The following is an 18712-nucleotide window of genomic DNA, read 5'->3' as shown; positions in this document are numbered from 1 at the left end:
TTGGTGAAAGCTTGAAAGACTTTTTTCATTTGTAAACACAAACCAAGAACAGGTAACCAAATAAAGTTTTATGAGGATATTTAGCTGAAAAAGGAAGATAATAAATCTATGGACAATGGCTTCAACATAATAAATACGTTCTCTGTAAACAATAAGATATATCAGACACCAAAATTACAAAAACGAAAACTGTACCCTATTTCAGTATTCAGCTGTATCAAGATATGCCTCTTCACCTGCTTCTCTATACAGTGTATATACGAGCACCATCAACATGGGGAACTGCAGTAGAAAATTGTATGCCATAAACTTTCAACATGTGATTGCATTAGAACCATAACTAATTGCTTGGAGAGTTGAATCAGACATGTTAGTCATCCATTTCTGAGGACCATTTGATTCCCCTAATATGTTGTATGCATAAGAAGGCCACCTAACATCGATATCGCATGACCTTGTGATGCCCATTCTCTTCATCTTTTGTGTTCTCTCAAGAACTATGAGGCTAGAAAATGTGGAAAAACTGTTGCCAACAAAAATATTGGCCCTCGAGCACACCTCATAGTCGATTGCCGACTGAATTAGATATGGATGCTTCTTGTAAATCCCATCAACCCCTAATTTCTTCTTCTCAAAAGGAAGCAACCCTTTCTTCCAACCACTCAATATTGAAGAATCATTGAGGAGACTATCGGCAACAGCAAGATACACAACAGTGGGAGATTCTGAGCTGACAATGTTCCCCACTCTTTCTATGATTTCTTGTTTGCTACTACAAATTTGCTTTACGCCTGATCGTTGCTCTAACTTCTTACAGTGAATCATCCAGTCTATTTCTACCCTCATATGAACTGCAATGTAAGGGGCCGTTGCCATTGAAGAATTCTCTGTGTTGGCATCGAAATCGCTTTGTATCATCTCGGTTTTTCTCCTATGCTTTTTTACTATCTGCCTAATCTTGGACACAACTTTGTCTGCTTCCTTCGATATCTCATCAACCAAAACTAAGCACTCAAAGACCCTTGCATAGTCCTCGACAGGCCAATGATCATGCCAAAGAAATGGATTCTTTCCTACAATTCTAATCACTTCATGCTCATCAACATGACCCCTGCTGCTTTGCTTCAAGTGCTCCATGTCTCTCTCAACTGTCCACTTTCTTCCACTTCCCTTTTGGAGATCATATATTCTAGTCTGATTCTTAAGATCCGAGTAACGACCCAATTGCACGAACCCCTTACAAAGTGAATTGAACTTATCGAATTGAAAGACTTTATCGAAGGAAATAGGCTGCAAGCGGTCAATTTCCTTATAGAAAAGTGAAGCACTTAAGCTAGGCATCAAAAGAGTTCGGTTCAGCATTCTAGCAGTCAAACAAGCTCTTGCAAATGCTATCTTCTGGTTATTTAGTCCCCAAACAATTTGAGGAACCTCCAAATACTTGTCCTTACGAATCCCTTCATCACGGGAGTTTAACAACAAAGAGTGGCTTAGAATCAAGTCCAGGTTGTTCCATTCAATCACACCATAGCCAGAAAATGAATGGAGCAACACAGCTCTGAGAAACAGAACCGTGGTGACCAGTGCAAGGCATATGTAAGTTAGAGAAGTCAACTGGCAGCCGATTAACCTCGAAAGCTTACTTTTAGAGGACAAATCCATTTGAAATTCACAAACTTACAGCCTTATCATAACCCAACTCATTGAAAAAGGTCCATAGAAGAATTCAAGAACAGATTTAGAACATACCAAGTCCTACAATCACAAAAACCTTGGGAATTGATGGTATATAGAGTTGAGAAGACACCAAATATGTAGCTTTGAGTTTAGAATCTACACAATTCAGAAAAGAATTCATCGTTAGAATCCATTTAAGCTTGACAAAACATGATAAAAATTGCATTCTTGATTCATATGTCTAAAGCAAACTCAATTCAACACTAGGAAGGAGGAGAAGAAGAAAAGTAAAAAACTTGGATGAGATAAAGCCAAGATTAATCCCTCGTGATACCATACGACAACAATTCAAAAGACCAATGAAGCATCTCTTTTTAAGCCTAACAAATTTAACAAAAGAAACCCAAGAGACAGTCCAGAAGATGATGTTATTGAGTAAAAGTTCTTACCCTGCTTTGAATTCTGCAGAAATCAAAATATGGTGACCAAAGGAGTAAAAAAACCCAAGAAGGAAAAGGATACAATTCTAAACAAAAGGAATTTACATGTGATTATCACGAATGAGAAAGAACCACAAAACACTGAATTCTCATGAACCAAAAGCGAGACAGCCCATCACCGTCATGACAACATGAACAAGTGATTGAAAAAACGTGTCCTTTTTTCCTTCTTATTTTTCAATAATAAAAACAAAGAGAGTAGGAATCGACGAAATATAATATAACAGGTAGGAATCCACGAAATAGAGTATAATATAACACAAATGTTGGATGGATAATTGTGTGAAAATAGCAAACAAACAAGCAAAAGTGCAAAGCAGTCAGAAGAGATCAGGGTGGGGAAAAAAATTATATGATTTGATAAATGCACTTTAACCGTCTCATCACAAAATAAAAGCAAAAAAAAAAAAAAACTACATCACAAACAAACAACGCTTCCTTCGTCTCTTTTAGCCTACGTACGAAAATCAATTAATATCTGGTCCATAATGGGTGCCTAACCTATATGCATAAAAAAAAGAAATTTCACCAATTTTGTTGGCCAGTGCTATCTGTTGACAGTTGGGATCGGGGGCCTGGTTTTGTCTGTACATTCTAGTGAGTTCGGATGAGTTGGAAATAAAATATTAGAATTATAAGTTCCGATAATATGGAGTATAATGCGTTTCAGCGCATTCGAACCTACTTCTTCCTGTCTAATAAAACTAATTTGACTTTCAAAATCAATTAGTTAAAGATAAATGTATGAATTAATCGTGATAAATCTCGAGTAAAAATTGGTTTAATCACAAATATAGTTGATGTGAATTTGAAAGTAATTTCTTTTAATCTCGTAGTTTCATTATAGTTGGTAACCTCCAATAGATAAATCATTCTAAACAACTAATACATCATAAAATATAGGTAAAAGGAATATTAGCATATTAAACTGTGATAATCATTTGTTAGTTTAAATGGTATGGCAACTCATGATCCATAATCTAAAGTCAAAAACGTGGGCTAGAAGGAAGGAAGGTAGGATATTTTTGTTATTATATATGTCTATTATTTACAACCCAAAATTCATTTATTTTAAACATATTTCTATTGGCTTTCCATTATTCAGCGAAAACTTTCAGTATTTATTAGATAGTTTACATTAATGTTTTAAGAAATGTTAGATTAAAAAGCAAATGAAGCAAAACTGGTTTTGGTTATCTATTCTTTGCTGAGATGAGAAGCAGTGTGGAGGGTGGTGGACCATTGAGGTTGTGAAATTGGGGAGTCTGAAGCGTTAAAGAAGGTAGAAGAAAGTTTAGAGATGAAAACGATGGGTGTCCGGGTCGCATGTGAGAGGGGTCGTTTTTGGGATGTTGTCAATACATGGGAGCACACTTGTAGCGTATTTTCCGGATGAAAACTGACACATCCGAATCTCGCTCTGCTCCATGTGCCTTTTTCTTTTTTGGGCTTGGTAAAGTCTTATAGGTCTTTGTGTTAGGCAAGGCAGGGGCATGTCCTAAAAACTAAAGTTAAACTGTACCTTCAAACCAAAATTTGGCTCACATTTCTAGGCGTTGGCCAAATTAAATGCCCGAAATTGGATGTTTGGTGGGGGCTCCCTTTTAGCTCCTATGGCGGCTTTTAAAGCCCCCCCCTCCCTCAATTTTTCCTTTTTGTCTGTAGAATCTTGGCTCTTTTCCTCTGTCAAATGCCCAAAGATGCCATTTCACATGAGCTAACATGACTCAGACTTCACACCAGTCCCTTGGTAATTTGCCCATAATCTTTGTAATTTTTTTATACAAGTGGACAATTTGTCATTATAGATTAGTTTTTGGGCATATTTATGGAATATTTTTTTAATGATAGGGAGCAAAGGTGAAGTTATTAGAGATTCAATCAAAACTTTTATGCCATACAACAGAATACTTTTGTCATTAGGTCAGAGATTGTTGACTATGAAATAATTATATAATCACCCTTTTCTTCTGACTCGAAAGGAAAATTACCACCAAATACCATTCATATTTATCTTTCCTAAGATTTGATTCAACAATTGAAGCAATTGCCTGATTTTAGCCAGACAAAAGAGTAAAATAATATTACTATCATTTATAGTATTATTGTAGGGGACATTCTGTATGGTAACCCCCCCCCCCCCCCTTCCTTTCCCTAATAGAAAGGAATAATTTGCTAAAGGAAGGACAACAAACAAGTTATTCCTATATTTCAATACTCAACTATAACCCTGCGAAATCGTGACACACAATGCTGTGTGCTTAGATAGGGAAATTCCCATGATCTTTGAATGAAGCTAAACACACCTTTTAATACATTCTGGTTCTTGGGTTTACTTTATGTAACTTGATCCGGACTTGTGGTGGATTATACAAATGGTGGAACATGTGCAACGATAAAGGCATTAAAGTCTGACTTGCATTTTCAGCTAAGCGGAACGCTGGCATAGTCTTCCTTTATTAATTAATTATTGTTCAAGTTGAGGAATAGAGTTCCGGAGAGGAGCAGATGTAGGTCAGTATGCTTAAATAGTGATGACATGAAATCGGAATACAATGCCACCTTTAATTTCACAATCCTTTTCACCTGAGGACATGCCAAGCTCCTGGTTATATCCCCACAGCTAGACTTAAATTAAAGGTCACGAAAGGTTAGTTAATATACACATGCCTATGCTGTGAAGTTCAGAATATTGAAGTCAAACCTTGATGAAAGATGGACATACATATAAGAAACACAGCATTCTCGATAGACACAAAAGGAAATCTCACTGAATAATTCATGCTGTGGATGTATTAATAGAGAATTGCCCCCCCAAAAATTATTGATCTTACAAAAAGAAAGAAAGAAGGGTGGACTTCAAGTTTTACAGACACGCGAATGACCGATGAAGCACACAGGGAGAATTAGCAGAATTTTGACGGAAAAGAGAGCAGGTAAGTGATAAAAGAGCTACATGTCAAAGTAAGCCTGAAATTATTTTTATCTTTTCTAATATGATCTGCATCCTGTTTGTGCAGATCCAGGAACACCATATTGGATTCTAGTTAATTCAACACCGTGGAACCTGCTTCTCGGTAGAGGATATCGATCATACCATTAGCAAGTTGGTTAGTCCACTGATTCATTACCCAACATTGAAATCTCTTCGTTAGAACAAAAGTGTAATATGTGCAACATGTCCCATATTACAACAATTAATCCAATAGGAACCGATGGTGTTAGATGGTGATAAAACAATTTAAATACTATTTCACTATCCAAACAACCACGAATTCAGAGTTTCTAGGATAAAAAGAATACAGTAAAAAAGCATTAAAACAACTGTTCAATTTGCAGAAGCAAGGTACCTTATGCAGGATGGTCTTTTGACTTCTAAGTTGGTAGCAAAACTCAGTCAAATACTTTGAAGCCAGTGAAAAAAATGCTTCATATCCAGTAACGACAATACAAGCATACCCAGATAAAAAGATGAATGTTGGAAAAATATCGGTTCATTGACCCATTTTACCGAACTGATAGAGAGCAAGTGTTCAGATAGATACTGCCACTCAAAATCGAAACTTTTACATGCTCAAACGAAAAAGTACCTTCTTCGTTGAAAAACCAAGAACTTCTAAGGAATCCATAAATTGAAAAGGTTTAAACTTTCTTCAAAGTTAAGCTTCTGTTATTTGCAATTCTCCTCTTCCTCACATCAAAATGACCAAATTTTATAAGTATGTACATTGTTGAAATGATTGGGCAAAAAACCCCTATTCAAATGGGCCATGAATCTCAGACCATACAGGGCTTCACATTATATTTTATGGGCTTTGGAAGCCTTCTTTGTTTTCCCTTTTTTTTTTCTTTTTAATTTTCTCAATCTTTTAATCGTATTTGTATTAATAGTTTTATGTATATAGAGATTAATTGGATGTATTAATTAAAATATATTAGATTATTTTATATTAAAATTGATTTATTTTGGTAAAAATTAAGATTTATTTATATATGTTATACAAAAATATGATAAAGAAATTAAAAGATTGAAATTAAATCATTATAGGTATGTAGTACAAATACATGATACCTTAAAAGATAAAAGTAATTCATAAATAATGGTTAAAAAAGTTAGAAAGGAAATTTTTCATAAATTTAACTTTAAAATTAAATATTTACAATTTAAAATATAAATAAAATTATTATATGTATCTTAATATAATTTATTATTCTTTGTATAAAGTTAAACGCAATACCTTGAAAAAATCCAACCAACATACAATTGTCATCTTTGTCCTCATATGTATTTTCATAAATTTGTTTTTATATTATGTTTTAATATGTAAATAAAATTTTAAAATTTTAATCTATTTATAATTTTACTTGTTTTAAAACATGGATTAATTTTATATTTAAATTTTTTATAGATTATGTTATATTAAATATATATATATATATATATATATATATGATTTCATTCATAATTGGAACAAAATGCAAACATTGAAATACGCAATGAAGAAATTAATAATCTTCATATTCAAAGTAAATACTTTTTCCATTAAGCATGTTATTTCATTATTAGATAACAGATGATCTGCTTAGGGATTAAATAAGTTCGAGGAACCAATTTCATCAGTAAGGGCGATGGATGGCGGTGATCGATCATCTTCATGGTCGCAGTAACCTTCAATAACGTGGGACTCTTCAGCTGTAAAGCCTAATGCATCGATCATGGTCGGCCAGCATTGGTGGCTTATAGTACGAATCGCTAGGCAACAGCTTTTCCCTATTTCGGTCTCACCATTCAGGAAGAACATAATAAGCTCTCCAGTGCATGATTGAAGCTGAATCAATGAGCTCCAGCAGTCGGGTGATTCCTCATCCAGTTTCAATCGAGCCAACAGGTCGCTTGTTGTTGTCTTAGGGAGGTCCAACGGCCTTGCCTTAGCCATGAAAAGCAAGCTCGAAAGCAACAGCAATGCAAAAAAGAAGACTCTGAACGTGGAACCCATTTCTTAGAGATATAGACAAGTAATTGGGGTAGAAATAGATTGATGATAAGATGAGGAAAAAGACTGGGAATTGTTGTGGCTTATATAGGGATGGCGACATTGATGATGGAAAACAAAGGAATCTTAAAAGACCTTTTGCCTGTATTAGTAGGAAGAAGCTGATGAGACTCATCAGTTTTGCTTCTTCAATTGCATATGTTCACTACATTGCATTGAAAGATGTTAAAACCATTTGATTTAACCAGCAGTTACTTAAAACTTTTTATCTCTCTCTCTTGTCCTTTCAAACCATTTACTCTCTTGAAATCCTATATAATCAAAACTTAACTAAAAGACAAGTTTCTGTGGTTTGGATGGAAATTTCTGCAGTACACACTTTAGAGGTAAAAGCAAAAGACATGAAATGAAATGAATATGTTAGTTTCATAAATTTTCTGTATAAGATCAGTGATTTTCTGAACATTATTAGATTTAAAACTGTTCTGGTTTTCTTCTAACTTGAAGTCTTGAAGGTAATCAATTAAAATAAGTTGAGGAAACTCCAATCCTATGAACTGCAATTCTATGTAAGAAATGAGAATGCACCACAATTTCATGAACTACCCTTAGATGAGTTTAGTTAAAGATGTTCTAGATTATGAGCAAAGTTGAGGCTGCTGTTCTTGATGTTTAGTTGCTGAAAGCTTGAGCTCACATGGTTAAAAGATGCTATTTCCATCCGTCCCCTTTACCTAGATATGAACCGTACCATTGGGTGCCTGCCATTGCTTAGACCTGAGCTAAGATTCATCTACTAGGAATTAGTGATTGAACTTTGAATTTGGCGTCTGGCAATTGTCAACTTGCTAGAACTATTCACCAGTGAGTGACCCCATTACCTGGATGCCTTCGAGTTTGAATCACACATTATTGTTTTGCGACCATTTAGAATAAGTCATGTGAGGCTGGGTCAATTCGACAGGCAGAGCTGCTGGGGCAGGTTTTCTTCTAGTTGCTGCTGCCGCTGCCGCTGCTGCCATTTTATTATTCACTGCAAGGACCTTCCCCTTTTTTTTCCCACTTGAAGACACCACCACAAAACTCATTTTGTTGGATTTATGTGATGTCTATGGAATTCAGACATCCACTGCCTGCCAGCCACGTGCCATGACATATGTGAGCAAGTAATTTTTAAAGATTTTGAGGTAAAACAGCTGGACCGTGAAATCCTAGTGTCATTCATAGCTAATCGGACAAAACCTGTGACATTCCGTGGAGATAGGATGGTGACAACTGATGTATGTTTGAGAAAGTAGGGAAAGTACCCCTAAACCCTAATCTTTAACCAACGAATGTCTGAACATTAGTGAAAAAACTAATGCAACCGGTCGGTACTTGGAGACAAAATCCAGTCTTATTGCAGACTCAGATTTTTATACATGTCTTTTCTTTAGTGCATCATAGAATTCAGTGGTTTTTACCATTGCTGAATTTGAAAGCTGATAAACTCAGTGAAAAGACAAACCAAACCAAAAATTAAGGTCTGGTTCAAATTTTCCATTTCTTGAAACCTGGAGCCATTGGATACTTATATGTTATTTAGGGTCTACTTATGATTAAATTTTGAATCATATAGGTCATCATGTTTTGCAATTCTCCATGCTGTATTGGGGGAAACCATCTTTGTAGATTAGACATTTCACATCTCTCTAAATCGCTATATGTTAAATGTGCTGTATGTTACATCATTTACAGAGACACTCTCAAAAGATGGAAAGGAAATTGAAAGAACTACAATTTAATCATCCTCTCTAAGGTCAGGGTGGTTAATCAGACCCTCTGATAGTCACCCTTTACAATCAAGACTTCAAATGAGTTCCTGCATTTCTTTAACTGGCATGGCCAGATCTTCCAGGCTTCCAGCTAGGGCCACTGATGCCTCGCAGTGCTTGGTGATGGTCGAATAAGCTCATAAGCTATCCATGTGGACAATGATTGCCAAGAGGATTTATCTATGTCGCATCCAACGAGGCAATAATAGAGGCATATTCTAGCAAAGATTAAAAGACTGAAATTAAACAGATAGGAAAATGCATTGAGATCCCATTTTCTGCTTGCATGTAATTTTACAGATTATGCCTTGCCAGAAGTTTATCATAATGATCTTCGTCGGAATTTATATGAGCATTTACTGTGTATCATTGAGGATAACAAGAGGCAAGGAAGATAAAGAATTGAATAACTGCCGAGGGGTTAGCTTTGAAAATGTCTGAAAGTTTAAGATACCTGAACCTTTTATGAGCTGCTGCAATGAGATAGAAGCAAGCACCGTTTCCTCAATAGCTCTACTGTAATTTGAGGATTCAAGTAACCGAGGCACGAGTACTGAACATGCCATGGACTGGAAATCTTTATCTCGAACTGAATGGAGAAAGCTGCTCATCCAGGCAACAGTTAAGAGGCTAGCTCGTGCTAAACTAGGAATGCCATTGGCCATGGAATTTGAAAGAGCGGCCAAGAATTTCTTGTTGCCACTGTTTAGCAAAGCGATTGCTGCTTTTCTCTGCCAATTTTTTATTGCTTCCTTCTCTTCATGCTAGTGGTTATAGTAATAAAAGGGAACAAAACATTGGCAAGCATGGATTAGAGAAGAGCATTATTAAAACTTGATGTGAAGCAACTATAATGGACATTCCACAATTGACAAGCTTACCAAGATTTCGTCAACTATTTCCTTTCCATGGAACGAGTCCCCCAAGGTTTCATGAAAGCCTGCTTGTTCCAAAAGCCAGTTTTCTGTTGTTGCCTCTCCCACGTAAGAAAAACAGCCTCCCAACATCATAAGAGCTCTGGCGGCTTGTTCTTGAATCCTGTCATTACACTTTTCACAATCTAAAGCTTCTACAATGGCCTCAACTGCTTCTTCTCTGTAAACACTGTACCTCAAAGGATCTCCCTGCAAAAAGACTGTAATCCATGATTTCTGTATCAAAACATTGCATAATTGATACAACAAGATGATTTGGCTTCTGAATAAACTAAAGTAAATGGAACAAGATGGGATGAATATCTGATGGATACTATTTGATAAGCATGAGGCTTGGACTTCTTGGTGTATCATGCTTTGAATGGCAAGGAAATTAATTACCAGAAGGTCAAGCTGCAATAATATGGCTGCAACCAGGGGGCGTTCTTCAGGTTGAGCTTTCTGCAGGTATACCATTAAGATGTGCATGGTATTCAAGCCACCCCATCCATTGAGTAGATCGTTCAAGAATTTGGTAATCTGTGTTCTTCTGTTAAGATACCATATATCATCAGGATATGCATTTGACCTCTGGAACTACTAACAAAAATCATAGTTAATCATAAAGGATTAGCAACCTGTTTAGGCAGAGTAGCTCAGTTAGTAAGGCAATAACAGATCCATTAGAATCCTTATGATTCCCAACAATAAGTTCAAGTAGAGATGCCTTGTTTATTTTATCAGCTACGTAGTTCCGACAACTCCCATCGGCTCGAATGCAGCAGGATATGATCATGGCAGCATTGTTCCTTTCAAGAACACCTCCCATCTCAACATTTCTTATCAGAAGGTTCAATCCTCCAAGAGAAACTACTTGACTTGCATTCTCTAAGTTCCTATCTTCATTAAAACCAGTTAATAGTTGGTCTAGGACGTAAAATGCTGCTACTTGAGGACTACACCTTACTGTAAATAGAGTCTGCAACTGCTCACCGAACTCTAAAACTCGAAGAACTAGCGGAACCCAGTCCGTTGATATCATTTGTTTGGCCTTTGGCTTTATCAAGTAAAGCAGCACAGCTGCTTTTAAAAATAGACTACTATTTCTTAACAGTCTTAAGAAGATCTCAAGATGAGGATCTGAGTTAAGTATTATCTGCCTATTCACCTCACTCCTGGCTACAAATTCTGCTAAAATCGATATTGCTAGTTCTAGAATTTCATCATCACTGGAAGCAAACAATACCTCGAGGATTCCCTCGATAACGGGTGCCTTTGCTATTGCAGCTTCAATGGCAGGACCACCATGTGATTCCAACCATGCTTTGGTCAATAACCGGACTGCAATTTCACACTCAGTTAGATTGTCCGAGGAGCAAATAGTAGCAATGGATCTACTTAGATCACTCAAAGGAAGATGAACATTGTCCTTCCTTCTCATTGAACTATGTCTGACAACATTTTTTCCGTTTACCAAGCATTCTGTTGGCCCACTCTGGCAGGTAAACAGCCTAAAATGGTCTGATTTACGTGTTTCCGGTAATAAGTCAGTTCTCGGAGTTCGATAAATCTGGCTTGATGAACTTCTACGTGTCTTTGTCATGTTCTGTCAGGTTCAGAAACATAAATGATACTCTCAATGTAACGATATCTGAAAGCAAAGAACTGTAATTTTCAGAAAGAGACAGAATCTACCCACATGAACATAATTGCAACCATTGTAGTTTTCTTCATCGGTGAATTCGTTTTCTTCTGCCTGGAGGTGACATATGTCCATTGATGCTCTGATTCGATGGTCAAGCTCAATGGATTGCAACTCAGTTGTGCCAAACACAGTTCGATACCTTTCAAACATCATGGCAAATCAAGAAACAAGTTAGAAAATCAACATGATTAATGATGATAAAACTCTTGAATGATTAAAATTATCTAAGCTAATAGCTTACAAGTTTCTGTTGATTGAAGAACGCGAAGCAAAAGAATCAGATGATCGCCTTCTTGATGATCTAAAACTGGGACTCGATGGCAAAGGCACTGTGGGAACAGCAGGGGCTTTAGCCCCAATTTTAAGCCACTCTTTATAGTACATGGCGAACTTAGCTGTCCCCATATCCATTTGATCATTGTAGAGCTTGCACAAAACTTTCATTCTCTTCTCTTTCTCACCATAATCCAAGTTGGAGAGAAGTTCAAGCTCTTTGTGGTACCAAACCTTAAGGTGAAGAAGATGGGGAAGGAAAAGATGCTCCCATAGATCAGGAAGCAAGTGGGTTCTCGCTAGGAAAGCCGAATCACAAAAAACTTGAAGCAAATGCCTAGCCGAAATCCTATGATTCCTCTCGAGCTTGTAAAGTATAGATAAGTACAGCTGAGCACATGCCGAGAGATGAGAATTGGGAACTCCGCAAGTTGAACCATTCCTTGTTTTCTTAGAATTCAAGGAAGCAACAATGCTCAAAAGCTCAATCGAATTCCTCAAAGTTTTCATTCTAAGTTCCTTTTTGTTCCCCGGATTTTGTACTAAGCTGTCAATGCTCTCAATACCAAGTTTCATATTCTCAAAAACCCCATCATCGGAACCGGTTTTTCTCCTCGTTAAGCAGGAGCTGCATTTTCCTTTGATCATTCCGCGAAAACTCTCATCTTTAATGTACTTACCAGTGAATCCACCAAGTATGGATATCACTGCTCTAATGGCAACGTCATCGATTGCAGGCTCATCTCTCCTTGGCGTACCGTCGTTTGTCGATGATTTGGGTTTCGGTCTATCCGAATTCGACACCCTTCTAGATGAAAACACTGAGGATCCATTTCGAGTAATAGTCTCCTCAGCGTCGTGCTCGGGTTTCCCCAAGCTTTTTCGGGCATGGCAGATGTATATAGGCAGCGCTACCGACTCATCTGGCTTTGCACTACTTGGGTTTCTAAGACTGATTTCCTTCCCTCTCTCAAACCCTTCTTCTTTAAGCAAATTTTGTAAAGAAGAAGCCATTTCTTCAAAGATATTCCAAGCTTGTTCTTGACATGGAAAAGATTAATGGAGATCGAGCTATAAAGCTTCACTGACATTCTTGCAATAAACCATAAAAAAATAGAAGATAACGAAAGGACAGCCATAGAAGAAAGAAACAGCAAAAAAAAAAAGAAAAACAAAACAAAACAAAACAAAAGGAAATTATGACAAGAAGATTTTGCGGGTGGTGATTTTGTGTTTTTGTCCCTTTTCGACGGTTAAAAAAAAAGGATCAGGCCGGTTTGTTCCAGTTGAAAGCAGTTAAACTTCCCGCCATAAGGGGTTCAAGTGTTGTCAAAAAAAAATATTAGTGAAAAAAGGTCATTTTTATCAGAGGTCTGATTTATTTTCTTTTTTTGGTCGGACAGATGTCTGTATCTAATTAAAAACCAAGTTGTTTAAGGGTTAAAAATGGTATCAAACAAGAGAACAGCATATTTTGGGAAATGGGTAGCATGTGATCTGCTTATGTAATATCGACGCCACTTTGTTAATCACCCCCCCAATTTGTGTTTTACTCATTTGAGGCTTCATGATTCTCATACAAACCAACTTGTAATTTATATTAATGCTTGAGTTTTGCTGGATTGGTCAGGTACAATTTGCATTGCTTTTTACAAAATTTGGGACTCAAATAATTGTTTTTATTTAACCTTTTCACTTCACATTGTTAATAGCGGATCTTTATGTTTATGTACATGGTTATATTGGAAAACGTGGATGATGATAAATTTAGCTTTTAATATTTATATTTTTTAGTTAAATTTAGTTTTTAATTTTTTAAATGAATCTAATTTAATTATCAAATACTAACATTTTAAAAGAGTTGAATTTTATTTTTTAATGAAAATACAGACTAAAATGTTAAATTTTAATTATGACAACATGTATGGTAATTCACATTTACTTTATGATACTTTTTTAAAATTTTATGAACTTTGCTCTTTTTTTTGAATTTTTATTTTATAATTTTAAATTATTTGTTGATGTAAAATATAAGTCAAATAGTATCATATTAGCATGAAGTATATTCATGCTAATATTGTTAAAAATTTTAACATTTCAGTTATTTAAGCGATTTCACTCTTTTAAAAGAAAAATTAATAACCAAATTTAATTAAAAAATAAAGATGAAATTAATAAAAGAATAAACATTAAAATTAAAAACTAAATTTATTATTATACCTATTTTATAATATATCTATGGCTTCGGATGGAAAAATCCTCGATAAAAAAGGGTTTAAATATAACCTTGTATGTATCAAAATACAAAAGGATAAATCTTTGATAATTCTGAACAAACAAAACATAATACAAAAAACAAGACAAATAGGACAAATTGGACATATAAAAAAGTTAAATTAAGACTGTACCTGAATTTCATACACAAACATCGTTCACTTTCTCATGCACAACTTAAGTAGAAAGACAAATAGATTAGATCAAAGGATAAATAATTGTTAGCCAGGTGTATTTGATACCGTGAAGGACCAGTCCATATATACATATATATGGTGTGATTTAGAAGCCATATGCCAGATCATTATTTGTTGATTGAAACAAAAATTTGGACCGTTGGATAGCGACCTATCAACTTTTATATGACAAGGAAACTAATTCACGAGACAACGGAAATGGATATTTTCGAGGAATAGTTTGTCTATTAACTCTTGTTTATCCAAAACAGACCATGCAATAATAATCAATTTAATTATTGAACTACATAATTATATATTATATATAATTAAATCTATGTGCTACCACTGAATTTTTTTTATATAAAGTTAAAAGAAGAACATCATTTTGTCTATCCATATAGCAACTTGTAGGAAAATTTTCATTCTTCTATCTATACAACTTGTAAGGGGAAAAAATATTAATGGTCAATGTAGAATCAATGTTATTTGGTTTAAAAATGAGTGTTGACTATTTTTTATATATATTTGAATAAAAAAGAAATACGAATCTGGATAAAATAAGAAAGGGCAAGTGTTTTCTGCCATAGCTAGGATTGTAGGATGATTTTTTAACGTTTTGTGGCCTTTGTTTATTGTCTTTCTCTCCTCCTCTCATTTCTCTCTGCCATTTTGTTTATTTCATTGCAACTCGGCTGTTTTCTGTGTTTATTCTCTCTCTTTTTTCTAGATTTTATCTATTTATTTAGAGTTAGGGTTTTTTTTAAACTATAATTAGGTCACCTAAAAACTTTATGGAAAGATGAAAAGTGTAGCATATCACACACAACAACAAAGCTTTTGAAATCTTAATGCAAATCAGTGTCAATCATGTTTTTGTTTATTGAAATAATTGAGTGAATGAATCTAAATTAAGGTTACAAAATGAAGAATCTATAAGAAAAAAATAATAATTGCAGTACAGTTTTCTTTTGGCATTTTCTGCTACTTATTCAAGTGTATTGACAAAATAAATTTGCTAGCTAGAATCTTTAGTCTTTTAGCAGCATTGGTATAAAATTAAAGTAATTCATATGCTTTCGTAATCATTTGTAAAGTTGATACTTTAATTTCATGTATTATTTACATAAATAGTGATATTATATTATTTGAAATTAAAAATATTTAATTATTTGATCGCTGTAAAAATATTTAACTATTAAAAATAAAGATATTATATCTATTTGAAATTTCATATGCAGGAGAAGTACAATGGTACGACTAAATTCAATAGATAAGTTGCTAAAATATTAATAAATACAAATCTTAGGAAAGTGTGTAAAATTAAATTATTATGAGTGGGTTTATTTTATATATATAATTTCGACATTTACAAAGCTGTAAAACTGAAATATTTTTTAAAATTTTATCTATATTATATATATTTAATTGTATAAAGATCTTTTACTTAAAATAATTAATTAGAAATTTTTAATTTATGTCAAATTTGATATACATGATCTATAATCTATATGAATAGAGCGATAAATTAAACTGTTGAATTATTAAAATATTAATTATTGTTTATAATTAAATATAAATTAATTGATAAGAAAAATTACTTTGAATCCTAATCTTTTCTTGTTGATGTAGTGGATGCTTTTACTTTTTTACATGTAAAAGGAAAAAAGAAAGAATTATTTTAATAAATGTAAGTACAATCTGTAAGTTAAATATTAAAATAAATTAAGTATTACTTTTATTATTATTTTTTAAAAATACTTAGTTTAAGTTTGGGTAACTTTAATCAATTGAGTCTTAACTCGGTTAATATTAGCATCGTTGTCTATGCAGGGGATGTGAATTCGAGTGTATTAAAGGACATTTATCCTCCTAAAAGATATTCGGGTTGAACAAGACACAATAATACTTATGATTTTTGTCTCTTTAGAGAAAGTTCGAAATGCTCTTTTTGACATGACTCCGGCCTCCTCAAAGCTACTGGAGTGGTAGTATAGATGAAAAAATCAATCGAATTTTGTTGATATTTATGCCTAGTCATTGGATCGAAATATATAGCACAAATTCACCCAGTCAATTTGTAGAATGTTTTGCATAAAATCATCACGAAAACTATTACAAATCTTACTTGGCCAAATAATGAATAAACTCATCAAGCCTAATCAAACAAGTTTTTGGGTGCCATATAACTGACAATATTGTGATAGCGCAGGAGGTGATGCATACAATGCGGACTTGCAAGGGTGATAAAAGTTGGATTCCAATAAAAGTGGATTTGGAGAAGCGTACAACGAGTTGGACAGGATCATATAAAGGATACTTTGATGTGAGATTTCACTTCCTTTTGTTTAGGTTATAATGCATTATATCTCGACTTTCATTATGCAATTCCTTTGGAATGGTGAAGTCACTAAAACATTTGTTTCAATTCTGTCCAAGGGATCCACTCTTGTCATATTTTTTTGTGTTGCGAATGGAGCGAGACACCTAATTGAACAGACAGTTACGAACAATGTTTGGGAGCCTATTAAACTTTCTCACCATGGACTGGGCATCTCACACTTATTCTTTGCGATTGATTTTATTTTATTTTTTAAATCAGACTTAAAAGGATAGTTTGCAAAAAGTTTTGAGCTTTCTTAGGTTACAAAGTGAGTGCTCCTGAAACTCAAATCCTTTTCTTGAAAAACATCCCATGATATTAGCTTGAAGCTAGGGTTTGCAAGGGTGGATGACTTGAGAAAGTATTTAGGCAGCCCACTTCTTCATGGCCGGCTTATTTCGGGTTCTTTTCAGTTTACTGTAAAGAAGGTTCGGAAGAAGCTCAACGTATGGGATGCTAGGAAACTCTCCTTAGCAAGAAGAGTTACTCTTGCTAAGGTGGTCTTACTCGCTATCCTTAATTACCTTATGAGCTCGACTCTCATGCTGGTGGCAATCTGTAATGAGATTGAGAAACTTGTTCGCACTTTCATTTGAGGATCTACCTCCGAGACTAGAAGGCCGACTTTGGTGAGTTGGGATAAATGTTGTTGAACTTGAAGCATGGTGGTCTGGGGTTTCAAAATCTTCGTGAACAAAATAAAGTGCTGCTACTGAAGGCTGGTTTTTCACTTATTTCAAAAACAGAAGCTTTTTGGGTTCAAATACTTGATCAAAATGTAATGTGCATCACTCCACTCTCGATCCATAGAAGCTCTTGTTCTTATTTCTGGCAATCCTTGGCGAAACTTTGTAACGATTTTCCCCTTGGGCTTATGTGGTCTACAAGGAATGGTAAACATGGTGAATTTTTGGAATGATTCTTGGCTGGGAGGTGTTGGGCCATTGAAAAACTGGTATATTTGCAACGAACCTTTAAGGGAAGACACTTATGTTAGATACATGGTTGAACCTTCAGGGGTGTGGTCATAGCACAAATTGCGACCATTCCTACCAAGGGAAATCATTCAAAAAAAGGGGACTGTCGTGGCCCTGGCGAATGAAGCAGGCAAGGACACCCTTATATGGAGGTGGTCACAACACGGAATTTTTTCAGCATCGGATACGTACAAGGCAGTAGCAGGGACAAATGGGGGAGCGAAAATTTGCAGGCTGGGATTTAATTTGGAAGTGTGAAATCCCTCAGCGAGTAAAACAGTTCCGTTGGCTTGTCATTTCGGGGCACAAATGCTAAAAGATTAAGAAGAAACATAGCAGATGATGACCATTGTATGTGGTGTGGTGGAGCAATGGAGACCAACATCCACGTGTTACAGGATTGTAGCTTTCCGAGGAGTGTTTGGATGTCTATCATGCCGAATAAGTCCAATGAGATCTTCTTCTCTTTGTAGGTTGAGCAGTGGCTGATTTGGAACCTGAGAAACATATTGGTGGAATAGTGATAGAGGAGCCAACTGGAGCGCTTTATTTTCAATCATTAACTGGATGTTATAAGAAAAAATAGGAATGAATTCGTTTTTACTGGAAGCCACAATAGCATCAAAGAGTTGTCAACAACAAGCTTGTCATGGGCCCGTTCCTTAGCGGACTTGAGATGTCTGAAACTTGACTCCGACTACGTATGAGTCGTGGCAACCCCCTAGGGAGGGTTGGATAAAGCTTAATTCGAATACTAGCTACCATGAATAATGCCACAGATTTTTTAGCAATCGGAGGAGTAGTAAGAGATTCTAAAGCTGAATGGATTATTGGTTATGCTCAGAGATTAAAAGCTACTTCGGTATTTCAGGCAGAAGCTCGCGCATTTTTGGAAGGTCTTCAAATAGTTTGGAATATGGGTTTATGTCGAATGGTGGCTGAGAGAGACAATGCATTGCTGATAAAACTCCTAAGGGACAAACATGGAGGTGCCAGTAATATCACTGAAGTGCAATAGATTTAAG

General features: G+C 35.2%; 3 protein-coding genes across 5 annotated transcripts; all 3 read right to left on the bottom strand.

Moving 5' to 3' along the window:
* LOC108450501 (O-fucosyltransferase 23-like) lies at window positions 1-2693 on the bottom strand. The gene is made up of 2 exons (XM_017748155.2): window positions 2127-2693; window positions 1-1833 (listed from the first exon to the last, which is right to left on the bottom strand). Exon 2 carries the CDS (start codon window positions 1660-1662, stop codon window positions 313-315), a length of 1350 nt encoding a protein of 449 aa, XP_017603644.1. The 5' UTR covers window positions 1663-1833; window positions 2127-2693; the 3' UTR covers window positions 1-312.
* Window positions 2694-6683: 3990 nt separating this feature from the next.
* On the bottom strand, window positions 6684-7229 carry LOC108452690 (egg cell-secreted protein 1.1-like). Its single transcript, XM_017750488.2, has one exon. It carries the CDS (start codon window positions 7172-7174, stop codon window positions 6761-6763), a length of 414 nt encoding a protein of 137 aa, XP_017605977.1. The 5' UTR covers window positions 7175-7229; the 3' UTR covers window positions 6684-6760.
* A 1606-nt stretch (window positions 7230-8835) lies between these two features.
* Window positions 8836-13197, bottom strand: LOC108450077 (putative E3 ubiquitin-protein ligase LIN-1). 3 transcript variants are annotated; one of them, XM_053029148.1, is made up of 7 exons: window positions 11846-13197; window positions 11599-11743; window positions 10538-11505; window positions 10302-10449; window positions 9867-10109; window positions 9440-9749; window positions 8836-9221 (listed from the first exon to the last, which is right to left on the bottom strand). In XM_053029148.1, exons 1-7 carry the CDS (start codon window positions 12889-12891, stop codon window positions 9214-9216), a joined length of 2868 nt encoding a protein of 955 aa, XP_052885108.1. In that variant the 5' UTR covers window positions 12892-13197; the 3' UTR covers window positions 8836-9213. The 3 variants fall into 3 exon arrangements, with proteins under 3 accessions (XP_052885108.1, XP_052885107.1, XP_017603013.1); XM_053029147.1 differs by having other exon boundaries at window positions 8836-9203; window positions 9446-9749; XM_017747524.2 differs by having other exon boundaries at window positions 8836-9203; window positions 11846-13196.
* Between the last annotated feature and the right edge of the window lie 5515 nt (window positions 13198-18712).

This window comes from Gossypium arboreum, chromosome 5 (genome assembly GCF_025698485.1).
Source record: "Gossypium arboreum isolate Shixiya-1 chromosome 5, ASM2569848v2, whole genome shotgun sequence".
NCBI classification, from domain to species: domain Eukaryota; kingdom Viridiplantae; phylum Streptophyta; class Magnoliopsida; order Malvales; family Malvaceae; genus Gossypium; species Gossypium arboreum.
This window is presented reverse-complemented; position numbering and strand designations above follow the sequence as displayed.

What these genes read in the sequence shown, in the direction of transcription:
- LOC108450501 (XM_017748155.2), bottom strand. Translation starts at nt 1,662, where the DNA reads ATGGATTTGTCCTCTAAAAGTAAGCTTTCGAGGTTAATCGGCTGCCAG.
- LOC108452690 (XM_017750488.2), bottom strand. Translation starts at nt 7,174, where the DNA reads ATGGGTTCCACGTTCAGAGTCTTCTTTTTTGCATTGCTGTTGCTTTCG.
- LOC108450077 (XM_017747524.2), bottom strand. Translation starts at nt 12,891, where the DNA reads ATGGCTTCTTCTTTACAAAATTTGCTTAAAGAAGAAGGGTTTGAGAGA. An exon ending in ATGGTTGCAATTATGTTCAT is followed by an intron (nt 11,506 to 11,598) that starts GTGGGTAGATTC and finishes TGAACCTGACAG; the next exon opens with AACATGACAAAGACACGTAG. An exon ending in GCAGCTCATAAAAGGTTCAG is followed by an intron (nt 9,204 to 9,439) that starts GTATCTTAAACT and finishes AATCTTTGCTAG; the next exon opens with AATATGCCTCTATTATTGCC.